Source organism: Mobula birostris, chromosome 23, assembly GCF_030028105.1.
Source record: "Mobula birostris isolate sMobBir1 chromosome 23, sMobBir1.hap1, whole genome shotgun sequence".
Classification (NCBI taxonomy): domain Eukaryota; kingdom Metazoa; phylum Chordata; class Chondrichthyes; order Myliobatiformes; family Myliobatidae; genus Mobula; species Mobula birostris.
This window is the reverse complement of record NC_092392.1, coordinates 55,366,612-55,388,758: the sequence shown is the minus strand read 5'-3', so window position 1 is coordinate 55,388,758 and position 22,147 is coordinate 55,366,612. Positions and strand designations below refer to the sequence as shown.

The following is a 22,147-nucleotide window of genomic DNA, read 5'->3' as shown; positions in this document are numbered from 1 at the left end:
TATGGGTTGAGGATTAGTTAAGGGACAAGAGACAGAGTTTGGGATGATTAGTCATTCTCAGGGTGTAGTAAAGAACCGAAGTGAGGGCTTGGCTATCTACAGTCTATATCAATGGCAGATACATGATACAAGCGAGGTGGGAAAACTACCTGTGAGTTAGAGGCAAAGGAATGTTGACAAGCTAAATAGGTGCATGACAATGGCAGATAAAGGATATTGTAGAGAGATACAAGGCTGTTCATGAACTTGAGATCCTGCAGATGCTGGAAATGTGGAGCAAAGCACACAAAATTCTGGAGGAACTCATCAGGACTGAAAAGGAAGAGGGAAGAAGCCTAAGTAAGAAGATGAAGGGAAGGGAAGGAGTAAAGATAGCAGGTGATAGGTGAGACCAGGTGAGGAGAAATTTAGGCGAGTGTGTGAGGAGCTATGAATTGAGAAGCTGGGAGGTGATAGATGGCGGAGGTAAAGGGGTGAAGAAGGAATATGATAGGAGAGGAGAGTGGACCATGGGAGAAAGGGAAGGCAGAGGGGCACCAGAGGGAAATGATGAGCAGGTGAAGAAAAGAGAAGGGGTAAGATGGGAGCCAGAATTGGGAATGGAAAAAGAGAGAAGGAGAAGGGTTGAAAATTTACTTGATATGAGAAATTGATGTTCAAATCATCAGGCTGCAGGCCACCTAGACAGGGTATGAGGTGATGCTCCTCTAACCTGAGAATGGCCTCATCATGGCATGAGGTTTCGACAAGAAATGAAAGAGAATATTTTGTTTTGAAATTATGAGTAAGTGTGAAATGTTGATGGCCACACAAAGACATATTTGCTGGTTCATGTGATGGCAAAGCTTAGCATGCAGTGGCTATAATCAATATAAATTCAAGTATACACTGGCCACTGGTGCAAAGGTATTTGGGTTACAGGGAGGAAATATTGCTGAAATTACTCAGTGTTTTGCTCAAATTACTCCAGTTGCAGGCAGGACTGACTTTGACTGAGCACCGTAAAGATCAGGGATAGTTGATTGAAGGAGATATTTAGGGAAAAGTGGTTAACTTAACCTTTGATAAACAGTGTTTTGGTGTTTCCACACCCAGGGTACAGTTTTAGACTCCGTATGTAGGAAAGGATGTACTTGCCTTGGAGACAATGGTGCACAGATTCATTCGTTCAATTTCCAGTAGGAATGTTGTCCTGAAAAGAGAGAATGGAGAGGAAGAGGGAAAATCTGACTGAAACATATCAGAGAGGATGATAAACTGTTGGATGAATTCAATGGGCCAGCACGGAAATGAAGAATCAACACTTTGAATTGAGACCCTTCATTCAGACCCCATGAGGGATCTCTAACCAGAATGCTAACTGACCATTTCCCTCCATAGATGCAGGCCTGACCTGCCAAATTCCTCCAGCAGTTTGTAGTTTTTTTTTTAACAGACTTTCCATTATTTGTAGTTTCTTGTGTCTTCTGAGGGAATGATGGTAGATTAAAAGAGTACATTCCTGGCTGGGGAGTTTAAAACTAAGACGCACTATCATTATGTAAGGAATTAATCATTTAGGACTGAGTTGTGAAGAAATTTCTTCACTCTGTAGACAGTAAGCTTTATGGAATTCATTATCCAAGTGTGTGTGAGTGCTGAGATGTTCATTATAGTCAAGGCTTGAGTGAAATCTAATTACAATGTTGGACAAGCTCACAGTTCATTGCTCCTATGTTAAGAATATTCAAAGTAAAATGCTAAAATGTATATTATTACATTTCTTGAAGAAGGGTCTCAGCCCGAAATGTTGACTGTTTATTCATTTCCATCAATGCTGCGTGGCCTGCTGAGTTCCTCCAGCATTTTGTGTGTGTTGCTCGGATTTCCAGCATCCGTAGACTTTCTCGTGTTTACATTATTACAGGTTGAACACGAGACTCTGCAGATGCTGAATAAAGAGTAGACTTTTTGGGCCGAGACCCTTCATCAGGTCCCAAAACCTTGACTTTTTATTCCTTCCCATAGATGCTGCCTGACCTGCTGGATTCCTCCAGCATTTTGTGTGTGCTATGACAGGTTGGTCCTGTTGACAACACGATCCTTTTGAGTACTAGAATACATTCACTCATGTTGAAGCAAATGCAAAGAGCTGAGTTACTGGTTCATTTAAATTACAGTTATTCCCTTTATCAGCATAAACTAAGTGCAAATGGTATATTTTTTTAACTGTAGGGTTACATCTTAACTTTGTTCTTCAGTGATAACCAGGTGACAGGAACTGTATAATGAAACAACCACTGTACAGAATTAATAGAAAGGTACAAAAGAGAGGGGTACAAAATCAGAGACTGTTGGCAGGGTAGATATTTTAAATCATCAGCTGGAAAATCATTGGACTCATAAAATTGTCATATTTCAGGATTTATGACTATTTGGCACAGGATAATTTGTAGATTAATTTATATTAAAATGTTGCTATTACATTCAGCTACAAGAGGATTAAATGGTACAAGATCTACATAATATGGATTAAGTCCAGAGGAAGTGTCAGTCTAGGATGGTATTTTATTGGGTGCCACGTCACTCTGAGACAAGGGGGCTTGTAAATACATTCAACACATGTTATGTTGGAAAGGTCCCATTGTACTGAACCCAGTGGGGAGTGATGACTACCTACGGAGGATGATAAATTTTGAACCACTCTAAATTCAGCTTGTAAGGCAACAGGAAATAACAGCAAAGACCGTTCATTACATTTAATTCTTGATGTACTTTGTCAAATCTATTGCCAGTTTTTCATTTTGAGAGCTGGAAGCCAAAGTCAACGGTCCTATCCAGACAGACATCACCTTGGGAAGCACTGTGAAAGGGGTGGTGAGGTTACGGCTAGTGTTGGGGATTGGTCAGCGGAGTGTGCATGAGGCGTTCTAAAACATGCATTGTTCACTTTTGCAGATGAGCCGTACCCGCTTCAGCTTATCCCCACGACGATGGCAGCGGCTACACCCGGTCTTGGCCAGCTCCAGTTGCAGGTAGGACAGGCTGAGGAACCTAAAGATCGGGGGCACTTCATTGGAGGAGATACTGTATTCAGGAAAAAGTGGCTAATAGAAAACTTTACATTTGATAAACAAATGCTTAACAAAAGCATCCTGATGGTTGAGAGATCTCAACATGCAGTAGCCAAAAGCAACTAACTCAGCAGGAATGGCTTTTTGAGTTCGGACTCTCTCAGGACTGAGTTGAAAAAGTGAGAGAAATGGAAGATTCTTGCCAAGAAATTCCCACTGATTTTGCAAGCTGTCCAGACTCACACTTTAAAGCTTTACTTTCCAATTCATTCATTTATATACATTATATCATGCACAATTCTTCATTCCAAATCCAGTGCATTAGTATTGGTGTATTTTTGTCACATGCACTGAGATACAATGAAAAGCTTGTCTTGCATACCGTTCATACAGATCGGATCATTACACAGCGCACTGAGGCAGAAGAAGATAAAGCAATAACAATGCAGAATAAAGAGTAAAAGGTACAGAGAAAATGCAGTGCAGGTAAACTATAAAGTGCAAGATCATAACAAAGTAGATTGTGAAGTCAAAAGTCCATCTTATCCTACAAGAGATCCATTCAATCGTCTGATAGCAGTGGGAGAGAAGCTGTCCTTGAGCCTTGTGCTTTCAGGCTTTGTATCTTCTGCCTGTTGCACAGATGCATGACAGATAACTCATTTAAGTCAATGAAGTCCAGTCATCTGTTCATGAGAAGGTACACAGGCGGACATTCCCCTTGGGATAGATGAGTATCTATGCTGAGAATAGGAACCCTGGGAATGGCAAAATCAAGCAAATCCATCCAAGCTTTCAATACCGACAGTACAATATGCAGCATTGTACAATTAGCTTTTAATTTCATCAAGAGTTTTTTAGTTTCAGTAACATTTTCGGTACACTCTCACTTTTGACTCAGAAGGTTGCATGAACAAGGACTTGATTCACATCTTTGTGGATGTAACTTTTGGATGTAGTTCTTTCAACCCGCTTGGTCAGACAAAGGCAATCCCCTGAGATCATTTGCAAAAGAGCAAAGGATTCTTGCCAATCGAGGTTTATCTCCAACCAAGCAGCACTAACTATCAAACTGTGTTGTCAATTTGTCTGTCTGTGGGGCTTTATTTGGCACATGTACATCGAAACATAGAGTGAAATGCGTGATTTGTATCAGATCAAATCAATGAAGTTTGTGCTGGGCAACCTACAAGTGTCACCACACTTCTGGCATCAACATAGCATGCCCACAACTCACTAGCACTAATCCATACAGTATGTCATTGGAATGTGGGAGGAAAATGGAGCACACAAAGGAAACACACATGGTGATGAGGAGAACGTTCACTCTCCTAATGGATAGTGGCTTGAAGCGAACCCTGATCTAACTGTTATGGCACTGTGCAGTTTTTATTTTTGCTGATGTATTTCTCTACTCATCAAGCAGTAACTGCACATCAGAAATACTTCATTGGCTGTGAACCATTTTGGGGCAATCTAAGGATATGAAATACGAGATAGAAATACAAGTTCTTTCTTTCCAGATCATATTCAGTAACGTGCTCCTGGATTTGACATGTAGTATGCAAAATAAATGAATCAAAAGTCAGACAAGTGTACAGAATCACATATTTGCTAATAGTCATGGTAAGGGTAGAATTCAACATTTATACAGCAAGGAAACAGGCCTCTTCAACCCATCAGGTCTGCACTGACCGTTCATTTTACACTAATTCCTACATTCATCCCGTTGTTTTATTCTCCCAATGTTCTCTTCAATTCCCTTAAACTCCCATCAGATTCTACCACTCATCTACACACTGTGGCAATTCACAGCAGCCCATTAACCCACCGACCTGTACGTCCTTGAGATGTAGGAGGGAACTGGAGCACCCAGAAGAATCTCATGGTCACAGGGAACATGTGCAATCTGCACACAGACAGCACCTGGGGTCAGGATTGAACCCTGATGTCTGGTACCGTGAGGCATGGCTTTACACTGAGTGTTTATAGAAGTTCCAGTGGATATCTGAAAGCTTTGGTACTAAATTCAATTATTGCAGGACTTGTATTCCAGTTTATCACTGTATTTGGATCAGGATGGACACAGTCTTCATTTTCACTAACATTCTGAGCACAGGTATTTCTGGGGCTCCTTGAATGGCTAAGAGGTAGTTTTACCTCACATTCATTTGCTTGTCTGTACTCTTGCCTCAACCTACTTTTGAATGACAGTTTCAGCCAGGGTTGTGTTTTGAACAGTTAACTATTACAAATGTTTCCTGGCCAATATCCATCTTTGATGTGCCATAAACTTTAGTGCAACTAGAGATTTACCAAGTGCATTCTACTTGGCCTTGCTTTCTCATCCTTCACCACACTTGATGTTGAACTATATTTGCCTGTCCCAACTTCCAATACACTCAGTTCTAAGTTCTTATTTTAGTGTTTAAATTCCTTCAGGCATCCTGCTCCCTCTGAAGTCAAAGTCAAAATTCAAAGTTGAGTTTATTGTCCTATGGAGGAGTACCTATGTGCACTGTCTCTGCAAGATGATGGACAATATGAAATGAACTGCTAACTCTGTCAGGAGAAGGAGGGGAAATGCACAACCAATGCAGAGTATAACTGTGGCCAGTTCCTTCAATAATAAGTATATAATTTTATATACTGTTGAGGTGGGGCACCCTACCGGGGGGAGCCACAGTGACCGGGTCTCTGGCAGTGCGGCTCAGAAGATCAGAGAGGTGAAGAAGACTGAAGTGTTGATAGGAGATTCTTTAGTCAGAGGAACAGAGACGAGGTTCTGTGGGCCTGATAAAGACACCCGGATGGTATGAGAGAAGGTTCTTAGTAAACCGAAAGGTCTAAAGGTAGATAAGTCATCAGGACCAGTTGGTGTACACCCCTGAGTTTTGAAAGAGGTAGCTGAAGAGATTGTGGAGGCATTAGTAATGATCTTTCAAGAATCACTAGATTATGGAATGGTTCCAGCAGACAGAAAAATTGCAAATTTCACTCCACTCTTCTAGAAGGGAGAGAGGCAGAAGAAAGGAAATTATAGGCCAGTTAGTCTGACCTCAGTGGTTAGGAAGATGTTGGAGTCGATTGCTAAGGAAGTGGTTTCGGGGTACTTGGAGGCACATGATAAAATATGCTGTAATCAGCATGATTTCCTCAAGGGAAAATCTTGCCAAACTAATCTGTTGGAATTCTTTGAAGAAATAACAAGGGGAATTGATGGATGTTGTGTACTTGGATTTTCAAAAGGACTGTGACAAGGTGCCACACATGAGGCTGCTTAACAAGTTAGGAGCTCCTGGTATTACAGGAAAGATTCTAGCATGGATAAAGCAGTGGCTGATTGGCAGGAAGCAAAGTGTGGGAATAAAGGGAGCCTTTTCTGATTGGCTGCGATTGACTAATGGTGTTCACAGGGTTCTGTGTTGGGATGGATACTTTTTACATTATATGTCAATAACTTGGGTGATGGAATTGATGGCTTTGTTGCAAAGTTTGCAGATGATACACAGATAGGTGGAGGGGCAGGTAGTTTTGAGGAAATAGAGAGGCTACACTAGTACTTCAACAGATTGGGAGAAAGGGTAAGGACGTGGTAGATGGAATACAGTGCCGGGAACTGAAGGGGTTGAATATTTTCTAAACGGAGAGAAAATACAAACAACTGAGGTGCAAAGGGACTTGGGAGTCCCTGTGCAGGATTCCCTAAAGGTTAATTTGCAGCTTGAGTCTGTGGTGATGTTAGCATTCATTTCAAGAGGACTAGAATATAAAAGCAAGGATGTAATGCTGAGACTTTATAAAGTACTGGTGAGGCCTCACTTGGAGTATTGTGAGCAGTTTTGAGTTCCTTATCTTAGAAAGGATGTGCAGAAACTGGAGAGGATTCAAAGGAGGTTCACGAAAATGATTCCAGGATGAACCAGCTTGCCATATGAATGGCATTTGATGGCTCTGGGACTGTATTCACTAGAATTCAAAAGAATGAGGGGTGACCAAATTTAAACCTATCATATGGTGAAAGGCCTTGATTGAGTGGTTTCCTATGGTGCGAGTGTCTACGACCAAAGAACACTGCCTCAGAATAGAGGGGTGGTCCTTTTAGAATGGAGATGAGGAGGAATTTCTCAAAGAAGCCGGGAAAATTCACAACCTATGTTTTATCATGTTAGGTAGATGCTCTATGCAACTTAGTTTGCTTGCTTCTTGCTTAACAGTGACTATACTGTAAATGTATTCTAAAGCCCACCTATCTCTGAAATTTCCTACATAAGCATTTCCTCCCTCTCTTTTTCCTTTGATCAGGTTTTTATGGTAGATATCCTGATAATCTGTGTTTATGAATCCACTTAGCAGATTTTAAAGACAATCCATAGTTCAGTGTATTTTGTCTTTTTTATAATAATTTATTTATTTACTTGCCTGCTGAGCTGCTCCACCTTTTACTGTGTTGCCTGATACTAGCATCTGCGTCTTTTTTCTATTTTCTGTTTTCTTACTATGTACTTTGTGAATTTCAGGAGAATTCATTTTAGATGTCTAGAGCTGAAGCTGTGCCACGGAAGTGCACAATGAGCAGAGATGTACGAGAAACACTCAACAGCTGGGGCAGGATCAGTGGAGAGAGAGACAGTCAGGTTTCAGGTCTGGGATTCTTTGCTAGAGCTGGGATAGAGACAAAACAAGGTAAATTTTAGCTGTAGAGAAAGTGATGGGTAGAACCATAGTCATAGTCATACTTCATTGATCCCGGGGGAAACTGGTTTTTGTTACAGTTGCACCATAAATAATAAATAGTAATAAAACCATAAATAGTTAAATAGTAATATGTAATTTATGCCAGGAAATAAGTCTAGGACCAGCCTATTGGCTCAGGGTGTCTGACCCTCCAAGGGAGGAGTTGTAAAGTTTGATGGCCACAGGGAGGAATGACTTCCTATGACGCTCTGTGCTGCATCTCGGTGGAATGAGTCTCTGGCTGAATGTACTCCTGTGCCCAACCAGTACATTATGTAGTGGATGGGAGTGCATGCAACATGAACAGCATCCTCTTTTCAGACACCACTGTCAGGGAGTCCAGTTCCCTCCCCACAACATCACTGGCCTTACGAATGAGTTTGTTGATTCTGTTGGTGTCTGCTGCCCCAGCACACAATGGCAAACATGATAGCACTGGCCACCGCAGACTCGTAGAACATCCTCAGCATCGTCCGACAGATGTTAGAGGACCTCAGTCTCCACAGGAAATAGAGACGGCTCTGACCCTTCTTGTAGACAGCCTCAGTGTTCTTTGACCAGTCCAGTTTATTGTCAATTCGTATCCCCAGGTATTTGTAATCCTCCACCATGTCCACACTGACTCCCTGGATGGAAACAAGGGTCACCGGTACCTTAACTCTCCTCAGGTCTACCACCAACTCCTTAGTCTTTTTCACATTAAGCTGCAGATAATTCTGCTCACACCATGTGACAAACTTTCCTACCGTAGCCCTGTACTCAACCTCATCTCCCTCAGGACAAAGGGAATATGTCTGGTAGGGTGAGACCAAATGTTTGGTGAAGTTATTGTAGAAATTATCATAGAAGAAGCAGTACATTTTGCTTCTCTGTCTGTGTACTGTGCTGTTAATAGTGAGACTCAATTGGTCAGACTATACCAACAGAGTTAAAATGCCACAATATCTAGTTCTAATAAAAACAAAAAGAAAGGCTGAGAATGGAAATGCAATTGTTTTTCAATAAAGGGATGGCCAGGAAATGTGCAGAGATGGTTGCAACATAAGCCAAGATAGGAATGGCTCACTCAACCATCTATACCACAGAAATTATTGGGAAACGGTGTATCTTGCTTCTTTTAGCACAGCTGATTCTGGTTAATTGTGCTGTTGCTTAATTGAAGAAGCCATCTTACTTGGGTCAACTCTTAAAGACCAAAAACTAAAAGAGAAAATAATCCCTTAATTTACTTGGGGCACTATGCCACTGAATTGAGAAAGAAAGCTGCTGCTGAACAGTTTGTAACTAGCGTCAATTGCATGCACGTGTGTGGCCGTTACACACTACACCATGCTTAGAATGCATGAACAGTTTTTGAATATGGTCAGTTGCATGTGTTCATGTTCAAAGAGCAGTGATTTTTGTCACTGATAGTCGGCGAGAAATACGCAGTAAGACAATTCAGAACTGCCAGAAACGGCCGGGAGTGAAGATCTCACGATTTCAAGTTAGGACCTTAAAAGAATTTGAACTTATCAACAATCATCTTGACTGTTACAATGAAAATGAAGATTTGGAGGATGCAATCATGGAAAGCATTGTTTGAAGGCAGTCCATTATCTACACTAGGTGTCTGCACCGATTTTCTTCATTTACAGTCAAGCAAAAGATAAAGGCAGCATACATTGGATGAATTCCCTCGTCAATAACTATTACAAACTAATACACGGTTATATAATACTTTCTATAATAGTGTTCTATTTTGTTCTATATTTCATTTAAATACATAATTTGTTACTCAGTTAAACAGTAGTTTGTTTTTTATATATATATCTTTTTAACTATTTCCATGAAACTTTGGCTAATTTGGGTAGCTACCTTGTTGGGCCAAAATGTACTAGCCCCAATGTGTCCCAATGAATCCGAATCCACTGTGTTTCTTTTCTTCGCTATGTTGCCCATACTACTTCCCCATACTGTCATGGTCCGGTCCGTGATGTCCGCATTCCAGTTCACGGTCCGGTCCGCCGATTCCTTATTCTGGGATTTCCTGTTTTCCCTTGTTCCATTGTGTGCCTTGATTGAGGCACCTGATTCTCATTTTGGGCTGGAACATAAATACCTCTGCAAACCAAGGATTCCGTGCTGGACTATTCCCTTCCTCTTCCTTCTGAAGCCTCGCCTGCATCCCCGTCAAGTTCAACCGCCGAAGTGAGACTGGAACCTTGCCACGCCAAATTAAGGAATTATCTCTTTGTGTCCCCGTGTTTAGTGTCCATGTCAAAGAAGAGTCCCAGCCCTAGGTCCTGTTCCCAAGGAGGGGTCCTGACTCTGTGTTCTGTGTTCCTGTGTTCCAAGTTCCAGGCGTTGTGTTCCAGTCCTGTCCAAGTTAAGGCTTCGTGTTCCCGTCCAGTCCAGGAGTCCCTCGTCCAGTCCAGGAGTCCCTTGGCAGTTTACCTCGGCAGTTCCCTCGTCAAGTGTCCTTGGCAGTCATCCTGGCCCTGCATCTTAGAAAGAGTCCCGGCCCAGTATGCTAAGGAGGAGTCCTGGCTCCGTACCCAAGAGCCTAACCAAGCCAAGTCCAAGAGCCGAGCCAAACCTAGTCCAAGAGCCTCATCCTGCCCTGGAGTACCCGTCCAGTCCACGTCCAAGGTTCTGAGCGTCCAGTCCACGTCCAAGGTTCTGTGTTCCTGTGTTCCAGGACCAAGCCCAGGCACAGTGTTCCAGTCCTGTCCTAGTCTAAGCTTCGTGTCCTCATCTAGTTCCGGTGCCTTGCCCAGCCCGGTGCTGGAGATTCCTCGTCCTGTGTTGGGGTACCTCGTCCTGTGCTGGGGTACCTCATCCTGTCCTGTAGCCACATCCTGTCCTTGCCAAGATCCTAGTCCCGAGTCCTTGCCTAGATCCGGGTTCCGGTTCCGAGTCAAGACCCAGGTTCTGGTTCCGAGTCAAGACCCAGGTTCCGGGTCCTTGTCCAGGCTCTGGTTCCAGAGTTCCATGTCACTAGTCCAGGCTCCTTGTTCCTAGTTCCCTGCCCGGTTCCCGTGTCTCTAGTCCAATTCCTAGCCCAGGCCCTGAATCCTAGTCTCGTCCAGGGCCTATGTCAATGTCCAGCGTCGTTTCTTCCTGACTCACCTTGCTAACTCGATAAACGTAGTCCTGTTCCTAGTACTTCAGTGTCTGTGTCTTGCAGTTGAGTCCACTCCCAGTGCCCCCTTGTAACACATACACAAAGCTCGGTTTAAGACTGTGACTGTGAAATGCATCTGCCTTTATAATGGGCTCTAACCATCACCAGACTAACAAAAAAACTGAAAGGTTTTGATCTTATCTCAGTCTGGTATAATTGGAATTGGAATTGGTTTATTATTGTCATATGTAACAAGATACAGTGAAAAGCTTGTCTTGCCTACTGTACATACAGATCAGATCATTACACAGTGCACTGAGGTAGAACAAGGTAAAACAATAACAATACAGAATAAAATGTAACAGCCACAGAGAAAGTGTAGTGCAGATAAACAATCAGATGGATCATATCAAACTACTCTGGATAGTGATGTCAAGTGTCCATTGTACTGTGCAGGGAGTCAGTTATTAGTTTGTAAATATGCAATAAGTTTTTTTTCAATAATCTGGAATAGACTAAACAAGCACCATGGTAGTGTAACGATTAGCACTATGTTATCACAGTTTGGGCCATCGCAGTTTGGAGATAGATTCCGACACCATCTGTAAGGAGTTTGAACGTTCTTCCCCGTGAATACATGGGTTTCCTCCGGGTGTTGTGGATTCCAAAGACGTACCATTTAGTAGGTTAATTTGTCATTGTAAAATTATCCCGTGATTAGGCTGGTATTAAATTGGTGGGATGCTTGGCGATGCAGCTTATTGGGCTGGAAGAGCCTGATTTATGCTGTATTTCTAAATAAATAATATATAAAATAAAATAAACCAAATCAGAAGTTAGGAACAAGAAAGGAGACAGAATAGAGCATTTCTTTAAAAATAATTAAATCAGGTCCTTAATTGACTGCAACTTGCTTGCTCCACTGAGAGTTTCTCATCCAGTTTCTAGTTGTGACAATCTGCCTAGGGTCACCAGGTATAAAGAAAACATCTAAGACCCTGCTGTAAAGAATTCAAAAGAAAAAGCTTGTGGTATTTAAAATAACTTCTTTGGTACCTTAGAGGAGTGTAATTCTAACCCGCCTGTGACCATTTGTTTAATGGAGTCTATTTAGTTTCTGATTGATTAATGTGGAAAGGCTTCAGTCAATGAAAATGGAAAGATCAGGCGGAGGAGTGGATGGTTTGTCGGGTGAAGTAGTCAGAAATATAGTGACAAAACTTCCAAAAAACACGACCAACAGCAAACCTTGTGAGGAGCTTTAGGCTTATTTTCTGTCAGCATTTTTTTTAATGCGCAGTTTCCAGATCAGTGGACAAAGCTGCCCTGTTCATTCGATCCTGGGGAAGTGTGTGCTGCTTTTGCGTCTACAAGAGGACGTGTTTTCTGCTAGGTGAAGAGACTGGCCTTCTCTGATTCCAGTCGATAGGACCAGGTAGGATCAGCGTTAGTAGATGCTGCCCAGCCTGCAAAGTCAAAGTTAAGGTTGTTGTCGTCTGCACAGCGGAAGAGAAAAACTTACTTGCAGCAGCATCACAACAAATAAGCAGCATTTACAAGAGAAACGCTAATTAAATATAAAAAAACGCAAGAAAGAAGACAATTAGAACAGGTCCATTGTAGTGCAAAGCAGTCACAGTGTTGCTATCCTGAGATGCCAGCAGGGTTGTTGGTTCAAAGGCTCAGCTGATTCTTTGCATCAGTGCAGTGTGTGATCTGTCACAGGCACATAGCTTCATACAAACAGCATTCACAAGAGAAACACTAATGTAAATTATAACAAATTTTACAAGAACACAGAACAAATGGAACCCAAAGTTCATAGCAGTTCCGTCATAGTATACACTGCGTAGTGATCAGGGTTGTGCAGGTCAGTTTAAGAACCAGTGTTTGAAGGGACACTCACAAGATGCTGGAGGAACTCAGCAGGCCAGGTAACATCTGGTACCTGAACACCCGATGCTTCGGGTCAGGACCCTTCATCAGGACTGCTGAGGGATCTGTCCTGCTGAAGGGTCTCGGCCCGAAATGTCGACTGTTCACTCTTTTCCATAGATGCTGCCTGGCCTGCTGAGTTCCTCCAGCATTTTGTGTGTGACGCTTGGATTTCCAGAATCTGCAGATTTTCCTGTCTTAATGTTTACAGGGAAGTAGCTGTCCCTGAATCTAGTGATGTGGGACTTCGCTCTTCTGCGCCTTTTGCCCAATGGTAGCTGTAAGGAGGTGGCGGGACAGCACAGATGGTGGGGATCTTTAGTGATAGATGTTGCCTGCTGGAGGAAGTGCCTCCTGTAGATATTAGCAATAGTGGGGAGGGAGGTATTGGAATGAGTCCACTACCCTCTGCAGCTTCTGTGGGATTGTCGACCATTTGCATGTGTTTGCAGAGAGGCTCACAGAATGTAAAAACACAGTCATTATTCAACATAATGTTGGAGAATGCACAGCAATATTGAAAGGTGTAGTTTTGAAGTTATCTTTTTATTAAGAGAGAAGCCCTGAAGTTTATGGCCTCTCTTTACAAGCAAAAAGATCTTTGAACTAGTAGTAGACTGACAAACCCCTACCCTATTATACTAGGATTTGATTACTAGAAGCCCAGAAGTGTTTACTGTGGCAGGTGCCTTATTGATAATAAATTAGCTATAGATATACCTCGCCAGGAGTGCTGAATATCACAGGGGCCACCGTTTAGGAAGCTGACCTAAGAATCCTGTTACATGCAGAGAGCAGGTCAGTGTTTACAAGTACCATACATCCCCAGCTGACGCGGTGAATGACAGGTCCTCGCCCACTGAGCTCGTAAAATAGGAAAAGAGTGAGGGAGAGAAATACATGTGAAAGAGGAGGGGGAGAGTGAGAAACCAACCAATTAATAGCAAGGCTATTGGAAAATAAATGATGAGAATATTATACTTGAGACTGAAAGGGATTCAGACAGTGCAAGTCTGGTTTTGAATGGAGATGTATTTACTGGCTGATGACCTGAAGATGAGACGAGCACCCTGTACATCCTCCTTCTGTAATGAACAGGAATGCTGGCGCTGTATAAAGAGGGTCAATTGAAGAGGTCATGCATCATATGGGGAGGCAGATGTTGAAACATATTGTAATGGATTACTCTTCTGTGCGTGGATTGGCTTGTGAAGAGCTGATCAGCCGGTGCTTAATACTTTCACTCGAGTCGAGGAATGTAATGAATTTACCTCAACAGCAGCATCTGAACGTGCTTTTGTTGCCGTGATCTGTAATGTGGCCTCCGCTGCAGTGAATGAGCAGAGCAAAAGCAAGGTGGGGAGCTGGAATTAGATGCCTAGCTGGTATTTTGAAACGGAGTCTTAACCCTTTATGAAACCGGGAGCCCAGTGCTGAGATTCCATTAGCCATTGTCCCAAGGAAATAAGTGGCATTTTATAATCAACTTTAATAACATAGTTGCAATTCCAGCTCATGAAGGAAATCTGCAGTGTAGCCCTTAGCGCAATTGCTGTTACAATGCCCGACGTACGATTGGGGTTTGACTCCCTTCCCTGTCTGTAAGGAGCCTGTATGTTTCCCCCTATTACTCTCTCGGTTTCCTACGGGTGTTCCAGTTTCCTCCCACGTCTGAAAGGCGCACGGGATAGGGTTAGAGTTAGTGCGTTGCCGTGATGCTATGTTGACACCGGAAGTCTGGTAGGCTACCCAGCACAATCCTCGCCGACTTGAATCAATGTAAACTACGCATTTCATTGTATGTTTAGATGCACAGTACAAGTGACAAATAAAGCTAATCTTAAACCTGGGTTATTGAAGATGTTATTTGTAAGTGAGCCCAAAATATTTACGGGACGTTCTGATACAGATTACTCACTACCTGATTCTTATTTTTGAAGAATCTGCCTGTGATTCTACGGAGTTGTCCCAGGCTCAGGGTATCCCAAAGCGATTGATGAACAAAAAAAAATAGTACTTAAAAAAAAAAGCTGGCCATGGTAACAATATAGAAATTGCGACAGTTAATTTGAGTGCAGCTAGGTCTCAGAAACACCAATGTGATTATGACAAGATAATCTATCTTCTGATGATATTTGAGCGATAAATATTGGCCAGGGCCCTGGGGAGAATATCTTCTGCACTTGCTGGATCAGAGCTTCAAAGTCATTTACAACTGCCTGAAGGGGCAGATGGTCCTTGGTTTATTGTCTGGATGACGGTACCTCTGAAGGCTTTGGCAAGCTCTCAGTGTCGCACTGTTGTATCGAGCTTTGAATTTGTACAAGCCCCTGAATTCTGTACAATAGTCAGTTACTTGGGTACAATGTTTGCAATTTTGGCTGTTTTGGAGGGGACGCTCCAAACTGCCTTTTTTTTAAATACCTTTTCCGCCAGTAGTTTTTTTTATAAATCATCCATCATTCTGCCTGGGCAATTAGGAACTGTATAAATCACATCTGGCACTACGTGAAGCCAAATGGAACAAAAGGAAGGCAGCTTAACCATCAACGTTCAAAGGTCAGCCCTTTGAAGCATTACAAAGGTGTTACATTTAAAATGCCAAATGAAAAGAGGATGTTAAATTTTCATTCAGCCCATATGATTTGATCACCTCTGTTTCAGCCTGGCTTCCTCTGACTTTCTATGTGTATCATAGACACATGCAGTAGAGAAACAGGCCCTTCAGCCCACTGAATCAGTGCTGACCATTAAGCACCCACTTACTGCAATTTTATATTAATTCTATTATACTCTTCCCCACTTTCCCATCAACTGCCCCTCCCCCACTCCTGCCAGATTCTACCCATCACCTACACGCAGTGTCTCTTTAGCCTACCTACTCCAACTTATCTGACATGAAAGGAAATTGGAGCACCCTGTGAAAATCTGAAAGAGAACGTGCAGCCTCCTCACAAACAGCAGCGGAGTTCAGGAATGCGCCCAGGCTCTCTGGAGCTATGAGACAGCAACTGCACCGCTATTTTTCAGCAGTCTTCTTTTCAAAAAAATGATTAAATTGACGTTAAAAAAAAGACCACTCCATAAATTCTTCTAAGATGATGTAAACTGCAATGCATAGGTGCTGGAAGAAAAACAGCCCAGTCGTGTTGGTTAACAGTTGGGGTGGCACGGTTGAGTAGCTGTTTGTGCAATGACCCAGCAATAAGAATGAGGTTCGATTCCCGCCAAACTGTAAGGGGTTTGTACATTCTCCCCCTGACCTTGCGGTTTTCTTCTGGGTGCTGCAGTTTCCTCCCACATTCCAAAGACGTACGGTTAGGGTTAGTGAGTTGTGGGCCTGCTATGTTGGCTCCTGAAGTGTAGCAACACTTGCAGGCCTCCCCACCGCCCCCCCAGCTCAATCCTCGCTGATTTCATTTGAAGCGAGTGACCCATTTCTCTATATGTTTCGATGTACATATGACAAGAATAGTTAAAAGTTAAGTTCAATTTTTTTATCACTTCATTTTTTAATTTCTGTCAACACTTTAATTCCTCTGCATTCGTCCTCAAGCCAGTTCTTTCGCTGCCAGGCCATGAAGAGATGAAGTAACTCACCCTGGCTCTCTTGCCTTCCCTCTGAATCGCTGTGGCAGCGCCTAAACTGAGTTCAGCGACCTTCTCCCTGTGATTGGTGTCACTGGAGTCAATACAATGTGTGGTGTAATGTTCCCGTCATTATGAAACAATGGGCTCCTTCTATTTACTGAGAGCAAGGCTGCAAATGATTTGTTGACAGATGCAAACGACTTACACTTCAATTCTACACTCCAGATGTCACATTCCAAACTTTTCACGCTTAATGTCGCACCCTAGGTGTCACTCACTGGATGTCACAACCCGACACCTCATTCCCAAAGCCACAGAACATGCCAACCAGGAGCAAGAGGTGGTTCTACATCTCCTTGAGCCATTTGACACAATGACAACTGAGTCTATATATCAGCTGCACTTTCTCACTCTATTCCCGTGTAATCCCTTGGTTTCCTTCGAAGCCAAAAATCTATCAGTCTCATTCTTGGATTCACAATCCTCAGAGTGGATATTGCCAAAAATTTTCTTTTTTTTTCTGAGTGAAGAAGTAATTTGTTCTCCTCCTGGCCCGAACTGCTGACCCTTATACGACTCACTGTAGCCGGGGAAACAGTCTCTCAGCATCTGCTCTATCAAGGCCTCCAAATAGGTTACAGCACTATCGTCTCCCTCTCATCTTTCTAAATTCCAGAGGACAGGCCTGCTCTCTTCCATTACCCTTCATAGGAGAGCCTGCATTATCCCACCAATCACACTAGTGAGCCTGCATTACATACTCACTGCAGCACGCATGTTGTTCCTTGGGTTATGTTGGCATAGATTACACTTCAAGTTGTAGTCGTCCTGTTTCATGTTACACAGGAGCTTCTTATCATGAGCATTTGATATGTTTTCTGAACAAAGAGTTTCTAAGTAGGCAATGGCATTGAAAGTTAGGCAGAAAATAATTCTGATACATTAAAAAAAATTTAAAAAAGAACAGTAGAATTATATTGGAAGTACAAGGGTGTTTAAGCTCAAAACATCAAATGTCCACTTCCCTTCATAGACGCTGTCTGGCCCGCTGTGTTCCTCCAGCATTTTGTTTTTTTTTTGAGAATTAATTTTCAGGTTACCGGTGGGACTGGCAACGTATGAATGGGGGTAGTTGTTAAACTGATAAATTGGTTTATTCTTGTCAAATCTACCAAGGGGTAGTGCCCTCTGTACAGAATATTTCATCACATCAGTGCATTGAAGGTGTGTAAGGGAAAGCAGTAACAAAATGCAGAGTAAAGTGTTACAGTTACAGGAAAAGGACAGTGCTTGCAGATAATAAAGTGTAACAGCGTGACAAGGTAGATTGTGAAGTCAAGACTCCATCCTAATATACAAGGGAACCATTTGAAAGTCTTATAACAACAGATGTCCATGAGTCCAGTGGTACGTACTTTCAGGCATTTGTATCTTCTGCCTGATGGAAGAGAGAATGTCCGCGGTGGTAGAATATGATGCTTACTTGTGTTTGATGGAGAGTTCTAGGTGCAATACCAGTCTTCTGTTTTCAGAAACTTGATACAGCCCGGCCGATAGCTAAATCAGGAAACATGGATTGGCATGCTACATCTAAGCAATCACAGAATCAAATGGACAACGTATATATGTGATTGGGGTGCTGCTTGATCTTGATGTAATTTAGTGGAAGAGAGTAGGGATGAAATAATTAATGATGGCTTTCAAGGAGTGACAGTAAATTCATGGGCAAATCAGCATGAAGCAATGATTATTTATTCGAGATAAGGCCAAAACGATAGCTCAGAAATCAAAGTTAGTCATGAACAGCCTAAGTTCTGGTGCAAATAATGCCCAGTCTGACCGATGAGACTCAAAAGTGACAATAAACACAGGAAACATTAAAGAGAGGAGTAAATGAAGGTCTCGGCCCAAAATGTTGGCTGTGTTCTTTTCCATAGGTGCTGCCTGGCCTGCTGAGTTCCCCCAACATTTTGCGTGTGTTGCTTGGATTTCCTGCATCTGCAGATTTTCTCTTGTTTGTGAAAGAGAGGAGCTGCAAAGTTTTAGAGATCAGGGTTTTGAAGAAGAAAAGAGGTTAGCTTACCAGAGTTATGACACATTTTCTTTCTGTCCCTGAACAATGCAATTGTGTGACTACAACTCTGCACTCTCTTCCCAAACTAATGCCATTCTAATCGATTCTGAGATAGGAAAATGATACAAGTACAGAGCATGTCACCTACAGGAGATGAGGAACTGAAGCACTTACTGATTGCTTGAAAGTAATTTTAAACAGCTGCTGGAGGAAGTGGTGGAAACAGATATGATAGCAATGTTTAAGAGGCATTTAGATGGACACGTCGACAGGCATGGAGTGGGGTAGTGTAGACTATGTGCAGGCAGATGGGCAGCTCAAATTGGCATTACAGCTATTGCCATTAAGGTTGTTATACAAAGCAGAAAAAGACACTCTCCCTACTTTGTAACTTCTTTAAACCCTAGAGCTAGATTGCTGCCTTTCTCCAATTCTTGTTCATGCAAAACCTCTTTTCTGCACCAAGTCATTGCAGTCCATCATGCATCATGAACGTTCCACCAACTGCGTTATGCTCCTGTCTACCGTCGTCCTCAGATGTCAAGCACAACAAATATCTATACTCAGTGGCCATTTTAGTAGGTAACTCCTGTACCTAATAAAGTGGTCATTTAGTGCATGTTCATGGTCTTCTACTGCTGTAGTACATCCACTTCAAGGTTCAATCTGTTTTCCATTCAGAGATGGTCTTCTGCACACCACTGCGTAACACGTGGTGATTTGAGTTACTGTCAGCTGCCTGTGAGCTTAAGCCAGTCTGGCCATTTCCCTCCTTCCTCTCTCATTAACAAGGAGTTTTTGCCCACTGAACTGCCGCCCGCTGGATGGTTTCTGTTTGCCACACTATTCTCTGTAAACTCTAGAAGCTGTTAGGCATGAAAATTCCAGGAGGTCAGCAGATTCTGAGATACTCAAACCACCCCATTTAGCAACTACAATCATTCCACAGTCAAAGTCACTTAGATCACATTCCTTTGCCGCTTTGATGATTGGTCTGAACAGAAACTGGACCTCTTGACCATGTCAGCATGCTTTTATGCATTGAGATGCTGCCATGTAATTGGTGGATTAGATATTTGCATTAGTAAATGGGTGAACAGGTGCACATAATAAAGTTGTCTCTGAGTGTATATTCTCACTTTCAATGCTTCGTATGAGCTGGACCTCACTTTCTCACCTCACCTTCAATGAGTGGAAACAGCAAGGATGGAAGACTTCCACCCAGTGGCCTGGTCTGGATGTACTAAGGCCTCAGAGGTGTGAAGAATGAACGGTAAAACCTTGGCCCACCCAGTGGCAATCACATTTTCAGGCGTCTGACAAATTCCAATTTTAGGCGCCTGACAAAGCTGAAATTTTCTGTAATAACACAGCCTGCTCACCTCATCTGAGTAAGCATTCATCTGCGGACACTTGATGCATTAATTAAAGGAGATCGCCATTCTGATTATAACAGCAGGACTACTGAAAATTACTCTGCATCATGGCCCATTTTTGTCATGTCTGACCCTCAATCTGCCAAAGTCAATATAAGCAACACTTAAAATAAATATATGATTTTTTTTATTTCTTCTGGATTATTACCTTGATAAACGTTTATGATGCCGAGGTTCAGAAGTAGGAGGAAGAGTGGTGTTTATGTGATGGACCATTAGAATCTGTGTGCAGACTCTGAGCTCTGGAATACCCCCACCAGACATTATGGTATCTAACCTCTCCCCCCTCCTCTTTCATTTAAAGCCTACCACTTTTGACTTAGTCTGTCCCTTAGCTTCTTCTGTGAAACATCCTGAAAAGTCTTACTACAATGAAGGTTCTGCTCCTCCCCAAGTTATGTACAGCCTATACATAAGAATGAGCTTTTGGGAGACCAGTTGGGTGGATTTTCTTGCTGCCATGGGGCTGCAGGTATCTTCTGCTGTGATAGAACTTTGGTTTCTGGCTGCATTTCTGACTTACACACACAGTCAGTTCACAAGGAGTACATGGATGTGCGGGGTATGGAGGGCAATGGTTCTGGTATGGGTCGATGGGACTTGGAAGAATAATAGTTCAGCATGGACTAGATGGGCCAAAGGGCCTATTTCTGTGTTGTAGTGCTCTATGACTCTACCCATGTACTTCACTAAATTTATTTTGATGAATGAATTTATTTAAATCTTACATCCATCCCGTGACATGAAGGAGTAAAAATCTTTCCATTATGACCTCCATTGCAATGTGCAGACATGTGAATTTTTAAGTCTAATGGCTTGTAGAAAGAAGCTGTCCTATAGCCTGTTGGTCCTGGCGTTAATGATGCAGTAGCGTTTGCCAGATGGAAGCAGCTGAAACAGTTTATGGTTGGGGTGTCTGGTGTCCCCGATGATCTTCCAGGCCTTCTTTACACACCTGCTGCTATAAATGTCCTCAGTAGAGGGAAGTTCACATCCACAGATGCGCTGGACTGTCCGTACCACTCTCCGCAGTGCCCAACGCTCAAGGTTGGTGCAATTCCCATACCAGTCAGGATGCCAGTTTTTCAGTTCTTTACATATTGTTATTATACCAGCCTCAACCACCTTCTCTGGTGTCCTGTTGTATATAAACACCACCGTTGGCATGAGAAGTTGCCTCCTGAGGTTCTGTTTAAATGTTCCCCTCTCACCTTGCACTCAGAGGGTGGTGTGAGTGTGGAACAAGCTGGCAGTGGAGGTGGTAGATTGCAACATTTGGGAGAAGTTTGGATAAGTCTGTGGATGGGAAGGGTATGGAGAGCTGTGGTCCGGGTGCACGTCAATGGGACTAGGTAGAATGATAGCACGACATTGACTAGATGGGCTGAAGAGCCTGTTTCTGTGATGTAGTGCTCTATGACTCTGTGAACCCTGTCATAACCTGGAGAGTTTACCCGTACAAATTGTTGCAACAAACAACCTACTGGAAGACCTCAACGAGTCAAGCAGCATCTGTGGGAAGAAAGGAATTGTCGATGTTTAACATTGGAACCCTGAATCGGGATCCCCTGCACTTTCCCCTGCAGTCGTAGGAGATATCAGATTTGCCCTTACACCATCTGCTTCAGCACCATCCAGGAGCCTAAGTAGCCCTTCCCAGTAAGGCAACAATTGATATGTGCTTCCTTCAACCAAGTGTACTTTGCCATGTAAAACTTGTTATTGGGTTTTAAAAAGTGATAAGCAAACACCAACAAAAATCAAAATGGTTGTATGATCACCTTTACTTCATAGTTATCAATTACCTTTGACTTCAAAGCAGAGAACATGTTGTGCCAACGTTTTAACCTACTCTAAGATCAATCTGATCCTTCACTTCGACATAACTCTCCATTTTTCTATCATTCATGTGCCTATCTGCCTAATGTATCTGTTACTACCACCACTCTTGGCAAGCTGTTCGCCACTCGATGTCTAAAAAGAAACTTACTTCTGATATCCCCCCCTATACTTTCCTCCAATCATGTTAACGTCATGCTGTCTTATATCATCAAAAGTAGACTTTGCAGAGCAAGACCAGTGACTGTTTGTCACTGTGAAGCTAATGCTATTGCACCTAGTCAAATCTGTTGTCTCATTTCTTTCCGATTGCAAAAAAGTTTCAGTCAGTGTTTAGGCCGAACTCTTCCTCACTAATGTGCAGTGCTCCCTATTG

The 22,147-nt window shown here is 42.6% G+C and overlaps 1 protein-coding gene across 6 annotated transcripts in view; it reads left to right on the top strand.

Moving 5' to 3' along the window:
• The window catches only part of sox5 (SRY-box transcription factor 5), a 394,349-nt gene that overhangs the window by 275,909 nt on the left and 96,293 nt on the right, over window positions 1-22,147 (top strand). For all 6 annotated transcript variants that reach the window (XM_072241132.1, XM_072241133.1, XM_072241130.1 and 3 more), the window contains one exon: window positions 2,938-3,014. In XM_072241132.1, the coding sequence (XP_072097233.1) occupies window positions 2,938-3,014 (77 nt within the window). The remainder of the gene's footprint in view (window positions 1-2,937; window positions 3,015-22,147) is intronic.